Genomic DNA, 14,925 nt, shown 5'->3' on the forward strand with positions numbered 1-14,925 from the left:
TGGCCAGAGAATTTTATAATAATGTTATATGTAAAAAAAGACACATTCTGATGTAGATATTAAAAAAAAAAGCAAACTTTTCTATGTTAAAATGTAACGTTGTGTTATTTACTGAACTATTCAAATCTATGAAATTGCCTTAAACCTCCAGAAAGTAAAATAAAGAAATAAAGAAATAATGCAAGAAACAATATGATTTTATCAAAATGACAAGTCTTCTTGGAGCACCGGTTTATAAATGCAAAATGTAATGCACCTACAATGTGTTTTCTTGTTATAATTCCAGCTAGAAGCAAATGTAATTTTTCTTTTGGCATAAATGTGATTTATTCTGGCATTTTTTTCCTCATTGAAAAATCTTTTATTAAACTGACATGACCATGATTCACAGACGCGTTTCCTTAAGAGTTTCGTACACTTCAAAAGTTTTGTCTTTGTGTCATTTACATACAGAATGGGAAAATTTTGACGTTTTTGGATTTTATTGTGCATTTTCATTGTAAGTACAACACATTCCAAAATTCTGGTCTTATGTTCTACATATTCATTGCAATATCAGAAACCCAAGTTAATCTTATGCTTTTTTTCCCCAGACACAAAGGGTTAGGAAAAAGTAGAGATTTAAAATATTTTTTTTTTCTCAGTATGTAGCAAGGATTAACTCACGGCTGTAGGTGCAAGTCACTTCTACAAAAAATGTACAGAAAACACAACTAAATGGCACAGGACAGAGAACTAAAATAACTACATACAGTTAAAGTAAAAAAAAAGCCCTAGAGCCAGATAGTATACACTCATGGGTAATTAGGTTGCTGGTTTTAAAGGAACGCTATAGTGTTAAAAACCATATTTAGCCCCCCGGCTCTTCCTTGCCCCCCTGAATATATATAAAAACTCAAGTTATTTCTATTCCCACACGGGTCTGCTGGTGCTAGCTCTCCCCATGAACCGCCTCCTTATCTGACATCAGCAGAATTGATTATCTGAGCCAATCTTAATGCTTTCCCATAGGACATCATTGGGTTGGCTGAGATGATCAATTCTGATTATCTCAGCCAAGGAGGCGGGATGGGGGCAGAGCCGAACGCTCTTCTGGTCAATTAGCACTTACTCATAGAGATGTATTGAATAAATGCATCTCTATAAGGAAAGTTCAGTGTCTCCATGCAGAGGGTGGAGATGTTGAACGTCACTGCTGCACACTGTACAGCACTGCCCTATCAAGCACCTCTAGTAGCCATCTGAGGAGTTTACTGCAAAAATTAAAAGCAAATCATGTAGATGAAATATTATTGCTCTTGGAATGCACATTGGCTTAAAGGAACACTCCAATAACCACTTTAGTACTCTTTAGTGGTTATGGTGTCAGGAGTGTCGCTCCCCCACCATCTCCATTTAGTCCACAGCATCTGGAGCACTGAAGGTTACCTACCTCTGCACTAGATTAAGCTGTAGTGGTGCTGGTGCTTAGAATGTCTAAAATGTATGACTGTAGTGATCTATACTATAGGCACAAGATTAAAAGCCACTGTATCAAAAGCTGGTTGGTTTTGCTGTTGAAGATGAAGAAACAAGAAGTCAGAACCAGTGACCTGAACCAGAAGCCTTACACGGCTTTTGAAGAACAAGTTAAAAACAGAATCTGGTTTTAATTTCTATATTTTTACTATTATACAAACATTAAATTTACAAAAGTCAGGGAAAGTTAGAGCTGGTTAGATATGCATATGATCTTTGTGTCTTAAACATTTTCCTTCATTGATTTCTGTTTGTTAATATGATTTATTTTATTTATCGAACTGATCATTTTGGCTGCAATTAAACGTGCGTCCCAACCATAGGCAAATCAATAATTCCGCCTCAATGCTAGAGCAATGTATCATATTAATAATGTTATTACAAGCCCCGGAGAAAAAGCATTACCATGGCTGAATTAACATTTATTACCTGCACACACAACTCACTTCTGAGTGTTTTCTAATGTTTGTTTAATGACTTGCATTTGACAATTATTGAGCTTTATGCTGCTGTGCCTAATTGTAAAATCCAGAGATAACTACCTGCGGATTAAAACAATGGACTTTGCTGTTTTAAGGTAGAATCTAACGGGGAAGAAAGCTGGAAATATTTTTTGGGGAAAAATAAAGGTACAAAGAAATGCCTGACCTTCTGTGATCATTTAAATGATGATAATTGAAAGGAATATATATCGGTTATAAAATGCATAATTTTGCAGCATTTGAACAATATATGTATTAGGTTTTCTAAATTCTGTAGCTGCCTAAAATTTTGCCTTTTTCTTGCTTAGTTGACCCACCTCCTTTTTGCCCAGCACAAACTTCCTTAGTAGTGCTGGACAGTGACCAATCAAATGCTTCTACAGAGAAGTGTTGAGGACACAGGAATCATAATATGACTAAGAATTGTACTTTGGATTAATTTGGGCCCATCGACAATTATGCTGAAAAAAATATACTCCAAGCAGAATCGTGAACTGATCTCGAAGTTGTTCTGGTGGTTTCAGGATTAGGAGTTAATTGTTTACCTGCTTGCTACACTTGCTGCCAAAACAATAAAACAATCTGTGACCCCCGCATTAGTACTATGTAGATTTATACCTCACCCATGCCCCCACTCTCCATGCTGCCAAATAATGAGCAGCAACTGGCTTCCCCTGGTTTCCCCTGCAAGCTGGAACAGCAGACACAAGAGTAAATCTTCTTTCCCTCCAATAACAGGACGACACACAGTTTTGGAGTTGTGACGAAGTGCCCTTCGCCACTTGTGCCTGGAGAGGACTAATTGCCAGCCTCTTGCCTTGTGACTATGGCCCCATGGGAGAGTTTGCCCTTTAAAAACATTACTTGTGCATATTGGATTTTATTGCACTGTTTCTGCCCCTTTGATTCCATGGGAGAATGTGCCTCTTCCCCTCCCCCTTTTCCTGTCCATTGTTCTCCAGCAGGGCGTTGTCCCAGGGACACTGTCAGACCAGTTTAGACTGGCTGCTTTGTTCCTCCTGAATCTCTCATCAGCCCTTGCTAAACTTTAACCCCATGGTGATTTTATTCTGTTTGTGGGATCTGAGTTTGGATATATTTAGCGCTCAGATGCAAGCTATCTGGGGATAGGTTAAATATGGGGGTTCTGTTCAGTATAATAGGAAATATGTATTTTTATGTATTTTTACTGTTGTTGTAAATGGCGATATTCACTGTACCTGGAGATAATTAGGTTACCACACCCACTTAAGCCAATTATCTCCAGGAGATAATTGGCTGGGCAACCTGAATCTGTGGAACTGTTTTTGGGCAGGAAAGTCAGGCTTAAAGTAGGTCAAATAGGACTTCCATCTATCTTTTGAACTACTGGACCAAAGTATATGATTTTTAGATATGTTTGTATACTAGTTATGCTGTTAGAATATGTTACTTTTATTAATATTGCATGTGTACTTTTAAAGTTATAGGAATTGTATAAAAACTGTATTTTCCTGCCTGTGATAATTACATTAGCCCATTGTGTACAGTTATTCTATCACAGGCAGAGGGGAGGATTTCTACTGTGTATGTGGGAGTGTTATTTTGTTAATTAGTGTTCCCATTGGTTTGTGTCCCTTTTGTCACAGTTTACCACCAGGTCCAGGGGGTGTGCCTCTGGCCTGAAAACTTGCATAAAAGAAAGCCCTTAGGTGCTGATTAAAATAGATCTTCTTGACCCTCAACACATAGTCTTGTCTTGTGATTGGAGGGAACTGCTATAATCACACTGAGGATTGCTATGCTCTGCATACTCCCTTGAGCTTTAAATCACCTAGCTCTTCTAAGAGCTGTTCCTGATACGCTCTCCTGGAGGAGAGGTCTTCCCCACACGGTCCTGGATGCTGGAGGTTCATACAGGGTGGAAGGAAGAGGTATTTCCAACACGGTCCTGGAGGACAGAAGCTGATCCAGGGTGGAAGGAAGACAGCGAGACTCCAGTTAAGCTACGGCGGTTGTGGAGTCTGTGGTGGTTGTGGTGTCCGGTGCGGTGCTTGTGGTCCTCAGCGCAAGCTAGGAAGCGTCCATTAACGGAAGGTACTCGGTCGGAGTCCGGGGAATTCCGTTACAGGAGTGTAAGCTGGAGTAGATTTTAATGGTGCCACACTGGCCTTTTATGACAATCCCCAAGCAAGGTGTACGCCCACATGCACCTTGTTGGGGACAGGGACACAAACTTACAAACCAATAATAACACATCTACAATGTAAGGCACTCCCACACATGACACACAATCCCTCCCCTCTGCTTGGGAGATAATTGTATCAGTAACTGTGCTAATTCTAATCCAATTATCTCCAAGCACAGAAAAAACATACATTTCTAAAAAGGCCCAAAAGTATCCCAAAATGATATCCCCACAAATGTTACATCCCCTGATAGCCCTGATCTGGGTGACCAACATATCCACAAAATCACCCAGATCAGTTCAGGGGTTCAGGAATTTCCTGGAAGTCATAATTTTGATCGACCGTGCACATGGTCCTATGCCCAAAACAGTCTTTTACAAGTTTCCCTGCAGAGTCCATAGTCTGTGGGCAGGATGCTGGCAAGCAGGCTTCTCCAGGAGCTTGTGGCAAACTCACGTGGAGAGGGGAGTTTGTTACATTATATTTCCAGTGATCCCATGGCTGTCTTGGCAATGACTACACAACCCCACCACATTTGGAAAACAGGATATCATCTTCTCCTGCTCCTCACAAATCCGTAATAATAGGTGCCCTATGAAACATAATGTAATGTCCTGGTGACTTGTAGAGGATATGTCACAGAACTACATTGCAAATCATGCAAGATTTAGCATGTTACTTTTTTGACAAAATTAGGAACCACATTTTCCTGCCTACCTTGGTTCTTGGCTCCCTTTTGTTTTCTCTTTATACTACTTTTCTTGGTAACCTTTTTAACTCATTTGGATTCCAGTATCATTTGTATGCTGATGACACTACCAGATCTACCTCTCCTCCCTGGATCTCACTCCCCATGACATCAACTTTACGCTATCGCTAACTGAATGTCTTCCTTTTTTCTAAAACTTAAATTTTAAAAAAATGAACCTCTTATCTTTCATAATTCAGATACCCTTCCTCGTTTCTCTATTTCCCTTCAGGTCAACATAATATATAATTTTGTGTGGTTTTAAGTAACCATTAATACATTGGGATATTTCTTCTGAAGAGTGCATAGAAACACATAACGTTTTAAGTTGACAACTAGCCTATGGAATAACAAACAGTCCCACACAATGACACAATGTAAAGTACAAATAAAAAGTAATCAAATAACATACGGAAAGATAAGGACACTTATCAATAACTATCCAAAAAGTCATTAGTAAAATATAAGTAAACAAATACACTTTAAAGACATTTCATTTATCATTGCATTATTTTAATTATCTATGTGGAGTCAAATTGCATGTTTAAAGTGCCTGTAAAATAGTGAATATATTTTATACAATATAAAGTGCCATACAGTCTTCAAAAACATATTGTTTCAGTGTAAAATCTTTCTTTGCATGACATACACATAAACAGTATTTTCCTATTTATTTATTTATTTTTAAAACATTCATTCTTTTTTTTTGTTTGTTTCCTTGTTTCAGGTACAATAATACAATATATGGGTTCTGGGACACACTTAGTAGGTATAGACAAAAAGAGAACCATTTCTGAGTGTGGTTTAACAATTTGTTTTTCAAAAAATATAGTTCAGAGTTTATGAACAAAAATTTAGAAATGATCCAAGTGACCAAAACATTCAACGTGTTAACTTTTTTTAAATGCACCTAATTGTGTGTCACTTATAGCATAATAAATATCTACTGTGCTGAAACTTTGTTGTCCAATGCGGGATTAAAGTAAACGCAGACTGTTGAACCATTTCTTGTTCTAATGAAATAATTAAAATCTGTGTAAAATTTTAAAATGTGTATGTTTATTTTTGCATGCACTGCATAGCATTGTGATCTTCAGGAGAACCATTATTTTCTAAAACTAGACATTAATGTCATTAGCGAGAGCGAAAAGATGTAGAAAAAAATATATATTTTTCGCTATAATTTAATTTTTAAAAAGAACCTACCGAATCATTTAAAAGTAAATCGAAAGCCAAAACCTATATGCACCTTCCTAAACAGAGAAGAGAATTAGGATGCAGGTATAAAGACTAAGTGACAATTCTACCGAAGCAAAGAGAAAAGAAAAGGAAATTAATGTAAATTTTAATTTTTAATTATTTTATTTCCTCAAAGATGCATCATGACTGTCGATGATGAATTAGTAACATTGTCTACTACGGTACTGAAACATGGGACTGAATTATTAAATATGGACATGTTGTCCGATGCCCACCTGAGTCCCATGTATAAAAGAAAAGGTTGGCTTGGAACAAAGACGTATTTTTAAATCAGCTGTCTCACGTGGTGTTTTGCTCACCTTCACAGTTCCGTCAGTGCTTCCTGTTAAAAGCCTTGTTCCACTCGAATTCAGTGCCATTGTGCTGATCTCTGCACTGCCATGACAACCTGAAAATTGCTTGATTTTCTGCCCAGTGTCCATCATCCAGAAAGTAATGGTTGATCCTGTATCAGAGCTGATTACCTGGAACGTTAATGAAAAGCACTGGATTTATATTGTAATAATAACAATTGCTTTACATCCATTGTAGAGAATTGTTTTGTAACTGTGGATGACTGAATTAGAACTCATTCACACTGTGCATGTGAGCTGGGAAATATTGGAATTTTCAATTTTAGATATACAATTCTACCCTTACTTTTTCAAATAAACATTTGTATGTGGTACTTCTATGCAACATATACAGGGACAACATACGTGCATTGACAAAATTTACAATATTACTAAAATGAATAACTTTTGATACCACTAAGCTTACAGATGGACAGAGGCAAAATCTATGATGAATAATTTATGCAGTGGTAAGACTGGACACGGACGCTTTTTATTTAGCAGTGTGGTGTTTATGGAGTATATATTCTTACGTTGCTCTCTGAGAGGGAATCTTAAAGTTTTTAGAAATGAATAAGCAGATTGGGGTTTAGTTTTATAGAATGATTTATGGGACAAGTTAGGGAACATATCATAACAAATCATGTCACGGGTGGCGTAGTAAGTGTGCACATCCTGATATTATAGCTGTAGAAACTGTTGGGGATTGCGGGGTATAGTTCCATCAACCATTTTCATCTGGTAAACTAGTTATTAACATTAACTAGACTTGTGCATGGTTGGATTTTTTGGTTTGGCAGAATAATTCTTCCTGATACTGAAATTGTTTGGGCCATCCGATGCTCGTTCAGCCTAAAGCTGAGTTCAAGTGAGAAAAAGTATGAAATACAGGGAAAAAGAGCAGTATAATACATATATATATTCTATATTAATCAGCCTTCACCATTAAAACCACTGACAGGTGAAGTGATTAACATTGATTAATTTGCTACAATGGCACCTGTCAAGGGATATATTAGCCAGCAAGTGAGCAGTCAGTTCTTGAATTTCATTAATTGGATGCAGGAAAGATGGGCAAGTGAAAATATCTGAGTGTCTCTGACACGCTCCAAATAGTGATGGCTTTTAGATCAGATGGATGGCCAGCTGCGTGTGATTTGTTTACCTGGGGAAGAGATGATAGCAGGCTGCACTATGGGGAGAAGGCAGGCTAGCAGAGACAGTGTTTGCTATGGGTAATGTTTTGTTGGGAAACCTTGGGTCCTGGCATTCATGTGGATGTTACTTAGATACCACCTACCTAGAGATTGTTGCAGACCACGTACATCACTTCATGGCAATGGTTCCCTTATTGTAGTGGCCTCTTTCAGCAGGATAATGCACCCTGTCTAACTACAACAATTGTTCAGTAATGGTTTGAGGAACATTATAGGGTTCAAGGTGTTGTATTGCCCTCCAAATTCCCCAGATCTCAATCTGATTGAGCATCTGTGGCATGTGCTGGAACAACAAATCTAATACTTGGATCCCCACCACGCAACTTGCCAAACTTAAAGGATCTGCTGCTAAAGTCTTGTAGCAAGATGCCATAGGGCACGTTTAAAGGTCTTGTGGAGTCCGTACTTTAATTTATCAGAGCTATTTTGGCAACACAGGGGGGAACCTACACAATACTAGTCAGGTGGTTTTAATGTTGTGGCTGGTAACTATTAAATATATAATATTTAAAAAGAGATTTTTTTTTCTTTACTGCTTCACCATTTTTCCCTCTGCTGGTCACTTCTCACTTCATCCGTGAATAATATCAACATTTAGTGGATGTCCACTAGCATAAAGTCATCTTTTTTCATCATCAATCATCTCTCTTTTTGACGCCATGGACAGAACACCTATTACTGAAGCATCTGAACATATTCTGGTATCACCTTGACATTTTCTCGGTTTTTCGTCCACATATCACTTCAGAGATATGGAATCCGGATGAACGGTATACCATTATCAGTACAAACAGTGTAATATTGGTGACACAATGTTCAGGAAGTGACTATTTCCATAGGGGAACAGCAGTTTATATGTTGATGACCTATAGACCAATAGTCAATTTATAACTCCATCCCTCTTAATGCCTAAGAAAAAAAACTGCCTCTTGAATAGTTAAGAGTTCCAAAGTAGCTATAAACATATGCTTTTTAAGGGTAACTCGTGATGCTTTTTAAGGGTAACTCATGATGTTTAAATCTGAGCTGAACCTCTTAACCAGGAAGTAAACCTCTTTACATTTAACCTTTTCACCTGGCGGTAAAACGCTTTGCACTTAACCTCTTAACCAGCTGGTAAAATGCTTTACAAGGTATACGTTTATTTGATAGGGAGCCACTTTGAAGAGCTCTGATCTTTAATAAAATGAAGATTTTATTATTAAACATTACATTTTTTTTATTCTGTAGTACTTTTAATGAAGCTTTAATAAATGAGATCAAATACACATTTTAGTCTAAACTAAGGCATTACTTGACTTTAAATCCCAAGCTGTTACATACAGTTGGGATATGGTTAACTTAACTAATTTTCACCCTCCACAGGAAGGATGCTTAAGAAATATTTATGGAGTAATTAAATGGAAAGGGTTAGGCAACATGGGAAATTAAGACACGGACATTGAATATTAAATGCTAAACCATACATTAGCCAGCATACCCATCTCTTAATTAAAAGAAAAAAACTAAGCATGACTTATGTTTGGTGCACATTATTCTCTCTTCCTTGATTTTTCAACTAGAATAAAATATTCCAGTTTTTCAAAAGGGAAATTAAAAGGACACTATAGTCACCAGAATCACTACAACTTAATATAGTAGTTCTGGTCTGCACCATGTCCCTGCAGTGTTAGCACTATAAACACTGCCTTTCCAAAGACAAGGCAGTGTTTACATTGCTGCCTAATAAGACCTCTTGCAGCAGTCACTCAGAAGGCCACTAGAGGGGCTTCCTATCTCAGTGCTGCACAGTGTGCAGAACTCACGTTCTGCTTCTCCATGCACTGCATGAAGGTACTGAACGTTCCTAGTAGACAGGTGTGCCTTTTTGCCGCGCATGCACAATAGCATTGTAATGCTTTCCTATGGGAAAGCATTGGATTAGCTGAGATCATCATGTTTGAATTGGGGCCAGTCGTGGGAGACTGGTGGGGCATGGGAAAAAAGGTGAGTTTAAACACCTTTTCCATACGATCTAAGGGGTGCCGGGGGCCCTAATACATAGTTTAACATACGTTTCAGGAATCCATGTTTGTGTTACTGACACTATAGTGTTCTTTCAATGTGCGGCTGAAAATATTTAACTTTACAATAACTCTGCCACCTTGAAAATTAAAAATGCACCATTAGAAGCTGCCTATCTTTTATTTAATAAAGTGCAGCTGTCAATAAAATACCACGGTGTCACCTCTTATGGCATTATATGTTACTGATAAACTGTGCTAGCCAATACCTTGCAAATTTATAGATAGAGTTAGATATTTTTGCCTGGATTTGAACATATATCTTCTGTGCTGCAGGGACACAAATACAGACGTTATGTCTGGATCTCTGAGCTTCCTTGATGTTGATAGTGTCATTGTAATGTCTTTTGGGTATTCTTGTGTTGGGCAATATGGGAAGATGTGCTCTAAGCTATGAGAGTGCATAGACAGTCAGTTACCAACTACCACCTGGATGCAAAGTTCAGGTAAAAATATATTTTAATCTCGCTTTTTTTCCTGACAATTTCCATTCATGTAAAGACAAAATGTTTTATCTGTCTCCAATAGAACCATGACAGTCATTAAACGTTTAGATTGTAAACTTCATAGGGTATCTAGCAAAGTACTTTGTGAAAAAGAGCTTTATTAGCTTGATCTAAGCTCACGGGTAAAGCCCTTTTTATTGTCTCTTACTCTAGTAAACTAGTCTTTTTTCCAAAACTGTACAGTGCTGCAAAATTTGTTGGTGCTTTCTAAAATAGTAAATATCCCAGTTCCTAGGGTGTACCAGACGGATATTCCACTTCTCTGAGGTTTGCATGTTGTGGTATCTGGCTATGACAGTAATCATGATATCTGTATTTGTAAAGTTTATTTTAAGCTGTAATTTAAATACATTTTTACCTTTGGAGAGCTCTTGCCTTGTGCCTGTCTTACTATTTAATAACTATTCACTCATCAGCTGGCTGCTTTGTGAAACTGAAGGTAGCAAAGGATGGAGTTGCATGAACCCAAAGTCCTAGGGTACCAAACATCGGCAATCCTATTGCAACTCCATCTTTCCCTGCTACTAGTGGCAGCATATCATTCCCTGCCGGTTCCCTAGCACACCATATACAGGCAGCTGATAGATGAATATGACATCATACCCTGGGTTGGTGTCCTCAATAATCTAATACCGTACAACAACAAGAGGAAGCAAGTAAAAACAGATTTGTGCTCCATGGAACAGAGGTCTACTGCTTTGCATGTTAGATTACCAGGAACAACACACTAGACCTTTCGTCACGGACAGAGATGTAAAAGAAATGTGACAAGAAGCACAAAATGTATTAATTCATGGGCCTCCCTCCATCTGGATACATCCCTGCATTCCATGTTTGTCTGACTTCTGCTCAATCAGGCTTTAGAACTACCAGCACACATCAACTTCTATTATACTGATGGAATAATGATGCAAATCAAGTCAAAATGTATTTCCATTCATGCCGCGCTAAGCAGTGTAATCTAGTTTCTATTTAAGGCAATTACCATTTTTATAAGAATATATCGTTTTTAATATTAAATTCTTGAAAACCCAGAACATTTGACTAGATGTTCGATTCCTAACCTCCGACTGCCCAAATAATCTCACTGTAGATTTACATAATTGTGGATTAATTATAAGACTTGAAAAGAACACAAAATGTTCACCTGTTTGAAGGCAGAGTTGTACAGCACACAGGTTACCGGCTTCTCGTGGCTTACAACTTTTTTAGCGGATTCTTTTTTCATTTCCAAAACCGTTAGCTGATTGTTAAACGACAAGAAAAGGCGACCGTGGGGTTCGGAAAAATAAAAGGTAAGCTGGTAGTCTAATGTTTTGGGGAAAATCCCAGCTATTCTTTGGATGCAAACTTGGTGATGAACATCCCATATTCTTAATATCTGTAATAAAAAAATACAAATAATTAAAAATAATAATAATAATAAATTGACAGACATCATCTTCTCGTGGCTGGTATTGAACAATGAACAATGTCTGCCTGCCCTGAACTCGGACTGTGTTCCAGGTTGTTAATCTGTGCAAATCGTCAACACAATCTTTTTCTTTGGTCTAATATTTATTTGAGATTTGTTTGAAATACCTTAAGAAGAAACCTGTCTGTGCACTCATCTCTTTCAAGAGAGGCATCATAAAAGTGAAATGATTTGCCTAGTTTACACCAAGCTCCTCTGCAACAAAGATCTACTGCTAAGCCATACTCGTCTGTTAATTACACTCATAAATGGTGTTTCTTCTAAAGATAATTCATTTATTATTCATCTTACTGACAAGAAAATTACAATGTTGTCTGCAAAGATGGTAAATTTTCCTAAAAGTAACTTATAAATGCATTATTGTTTATTGCTTGCAACCTGGTACAATCTGGATCACCAGCTTAATAGTATGAACATAAAGGAACTCTCCATCCGAGGATTAACTTTGATAGAAGACAAAAAAAAATAATTAATGTTAATTACATCCACTTTTTGAGAATCACAATAGGATGCTGACTCATATGTTCTCTGCAACCTTTTTCTCATTGCTTCCAACCACAGCATCTGATCGCTTGGAATGTAACTCCAACCTATCTCTGATAAAGGAGAATATATATCCTGGAGATGCCATAAGAGTACCAATTTCATACTTTGTTAGAATGCCAGGAATCCTAGACCCAGCTCTGTCAAATGTACAGCATATGTGTGCTACAGGTGATGATGAATCAGGTAGTATTCAGAGGTATTATAATTCATTACACAGATCTTTTTTTTAACCCCTTCATAACCAATGACATTTCAGAATTATCACAAAAATTAGAGGACTACAATACTGGTCTGAATCTTGACTAGATTTACACTTGATCTTGTGTCTAACCCTTGTCCTAAATTAAATTAGTTGAAGCAGTGTGGAAGTGTGGAAGATTATACTAGTAACTTAGTAACACCAGCACCGAAAAACTCATTATACAATATTTTCCCCTCTGATAATTAAAACAAAAATATTTTTTTTTTAAAATAACAACAATGAAACTTTTCTGAAAATACTGACCTTCTCTTTTGAAAAACTGCAGAGCTGTTTCCGAATGCCAAAGAATTTAACGGCGATAACACTGGTCATGTTTCCTTGGAGCACTCCAGTTGGTTTAGACACAACAAATGGATTCCAGAGACAGATCTTATGGTCAATACCAGCGGTAGCTACCAAAAGCAAAGTTGAGTATTAACAGGTGTTCATAAACCAATTAAAAACATTTCCTAATTAACACTGATTTCCTATTCAAAAACGAAAAAATAAATTTGACACTCATCATTCTGGCATAAACATGACAGATGAACTTAAGGCAGCATAATCAATGCAGTCTTTCCTAGTGGTTATGGTGACAAGAGTCCTCTGGTGCTATCACATTGTTAAGAGCCAGATGAGTTTCAAGCACTTTGACTGGCCCTTTCGTGGTTCAGCCCCAATTCATAAACACAGATAAAGTGGAGGTTCCTACTTCAATATTAGTGATATCAATTCCTTCTGTCTTTGAGTAAGTATAGGGGTTAATAAGTATAGGGGTGTATATAAAAAATACCCCTGTCTGTCTCATTAGAGATATCTTTGCCAGAAGCTCAAGGAAGCAGGCTGAAGGGTCAGTGTTAGGACCCGCTTAGGGGGGTCTGCCTTGACGTTGGCAGGCGGGCATTCCCTCCAATGGCCATTGGAGAAACTAAATGACCTCCATTTGTCTAAATATACATAGGGATTAAGGAGAAAGCGCAAGTAACATTTTCTTTTCTTTGGTTTTTACTATATATTGGGGCTGATGTGTATTGTAGTCCTTGCTGCTGGCCCAGCAGTAATGGGACTAAGCGCAGGACTTCTCTTTTTGTAAAAGTGAATTGACACTCCCCAGCTAATGAATTCCTTCCAAAGATGGACACAATTGATATTGTAGAGAAGCTTCCATTTTAATAATGCCAGTGAAGAGGGGGTAGACCACAGACGCAGCGGCCTGGAGGACGGAGATAAATGTCAAACAGTGGGACGGCACCAGGAGACACTATGCATTGCAACCACTACAGAGCACTGTAGTTGTTTTGGTGCTTACAGTGCCCCATTAAAAGGAATAAATATGCACACCCACAAACTCTTCCTATTAGTTAACTGCAATTTAATAGTAATGTATATTTAAAATATTTTTTTTAAACTGAACCTGGTCCACATAGACACAATATGAATGTATAGACATGTAGCAGTGTTATAAAGAAAATAAACACTTGTTATATCTTTTTTTTAATTATTTTCGGCTGCTCTTATTAATGAGCTATATGTTACTCTGGGGATGAAGATAATTGCACCAAGATCTGCTAAAATGCAAACATATCTTACAAGCCATACTGAGCATTTCTCTTAATGATTCTAATTCAAGCAGGAATTAATCTGGATTGAGAACACAGCAAGGCGAATACACCCTATTCATAATTCTCCAGACTATTACAATAGTATAACTGTTATCAGCATACATAAATATAGCTTTCAATAAGGGGGAACGTTCACTCAGCTATTATCTGCTGTACAGATCATCTGTGTGGGATTGTCTCTTAAGGACCCACATTCCTAACGTGGCATTGTGGTTATCCCGAACTGATAGTCCATCCTAAAATTAGAGGTCTACAATACTGGTCTGAATCTTGACTAGATTTACACTTGATCTTGTGTTTGAACTTAGTATGATTGCAATAATATTATACTGTATTACTATAGCCCTGGAACTGTCTTAACATCTGGCATGATCCCAACTGACCACCTAGCTATCTGTCAGTCTTTCTGTCCATCCATCCATTCTCTTCCCTAGACTTCCTTCACATTTTTATTACTTCTACCAGAGCCCCAGTACAAAAATCACTCGTTGATAAAGTCCAAATGTCAGAAACACACACATATAGTCCTGCCAGATTAATACATTGCTCCTAAAGTTAACTGTTACTGGAGAATCTAGAGGACAATCCTTTATCCATCTCTATATAGAGGAATTAGTGCCAAATTATTCTGCAAATAATGCATTCAGAGCATTAATAACTCTACCACCTCATTATTGCAATTGTGGACACTTTTAACAATAGGTAAATACAGGAAAAGGAGTCTACAGTGGCAGCTGTGCAGATTAAG

At 37.5% G+C, this 14,925-nt stretch overlaps 1 protein-coding gene across 1 annotated transcript in view; it reads right to left on the minus strand.

Moving 5' to 3' along the window:
- WDR49 (WD repeat domain 49) overlaps positions 1-14,925 on the minus strand; it is a 110,434-nt gene that overhangs the window by 49,333 nt on the left and 46,176 nt on the right. Inside the window, exons 6-8 of the mRNA XM_063441688.1 lie at positions 12,820-12,968; positions 11,442-11,675; positions 6,476-6,640 (exon numbers count right to left, since the gene is read on the minus strand). Coding sequence (XP_063297758.1) covers positions 6,476-6,640; positions 11,442-11,675; positions 12,820-12,968 — 548 coding nt within the window. The remainder of the gene's footprint in view (positions 1-6,475; positions 6,641-11,441; positions 11,676-12,819; positions 12,969-14,925) is intronic.

The sequence above is a fragment of the Pelobates fuscus genome, chromosome 2, assembly GCF_036172605.1.
Source record: "Pelobates fuscus isolate aPelFus1 chromosome 2, aPelFus1.pri, whole genome shotgun sequence".
Lineage (NCBI taxonomy): Eukaryota > Metazoa > Chordata > Amphibia > Anura > Pelobatidae > Pelobates > Pelobates fuscus.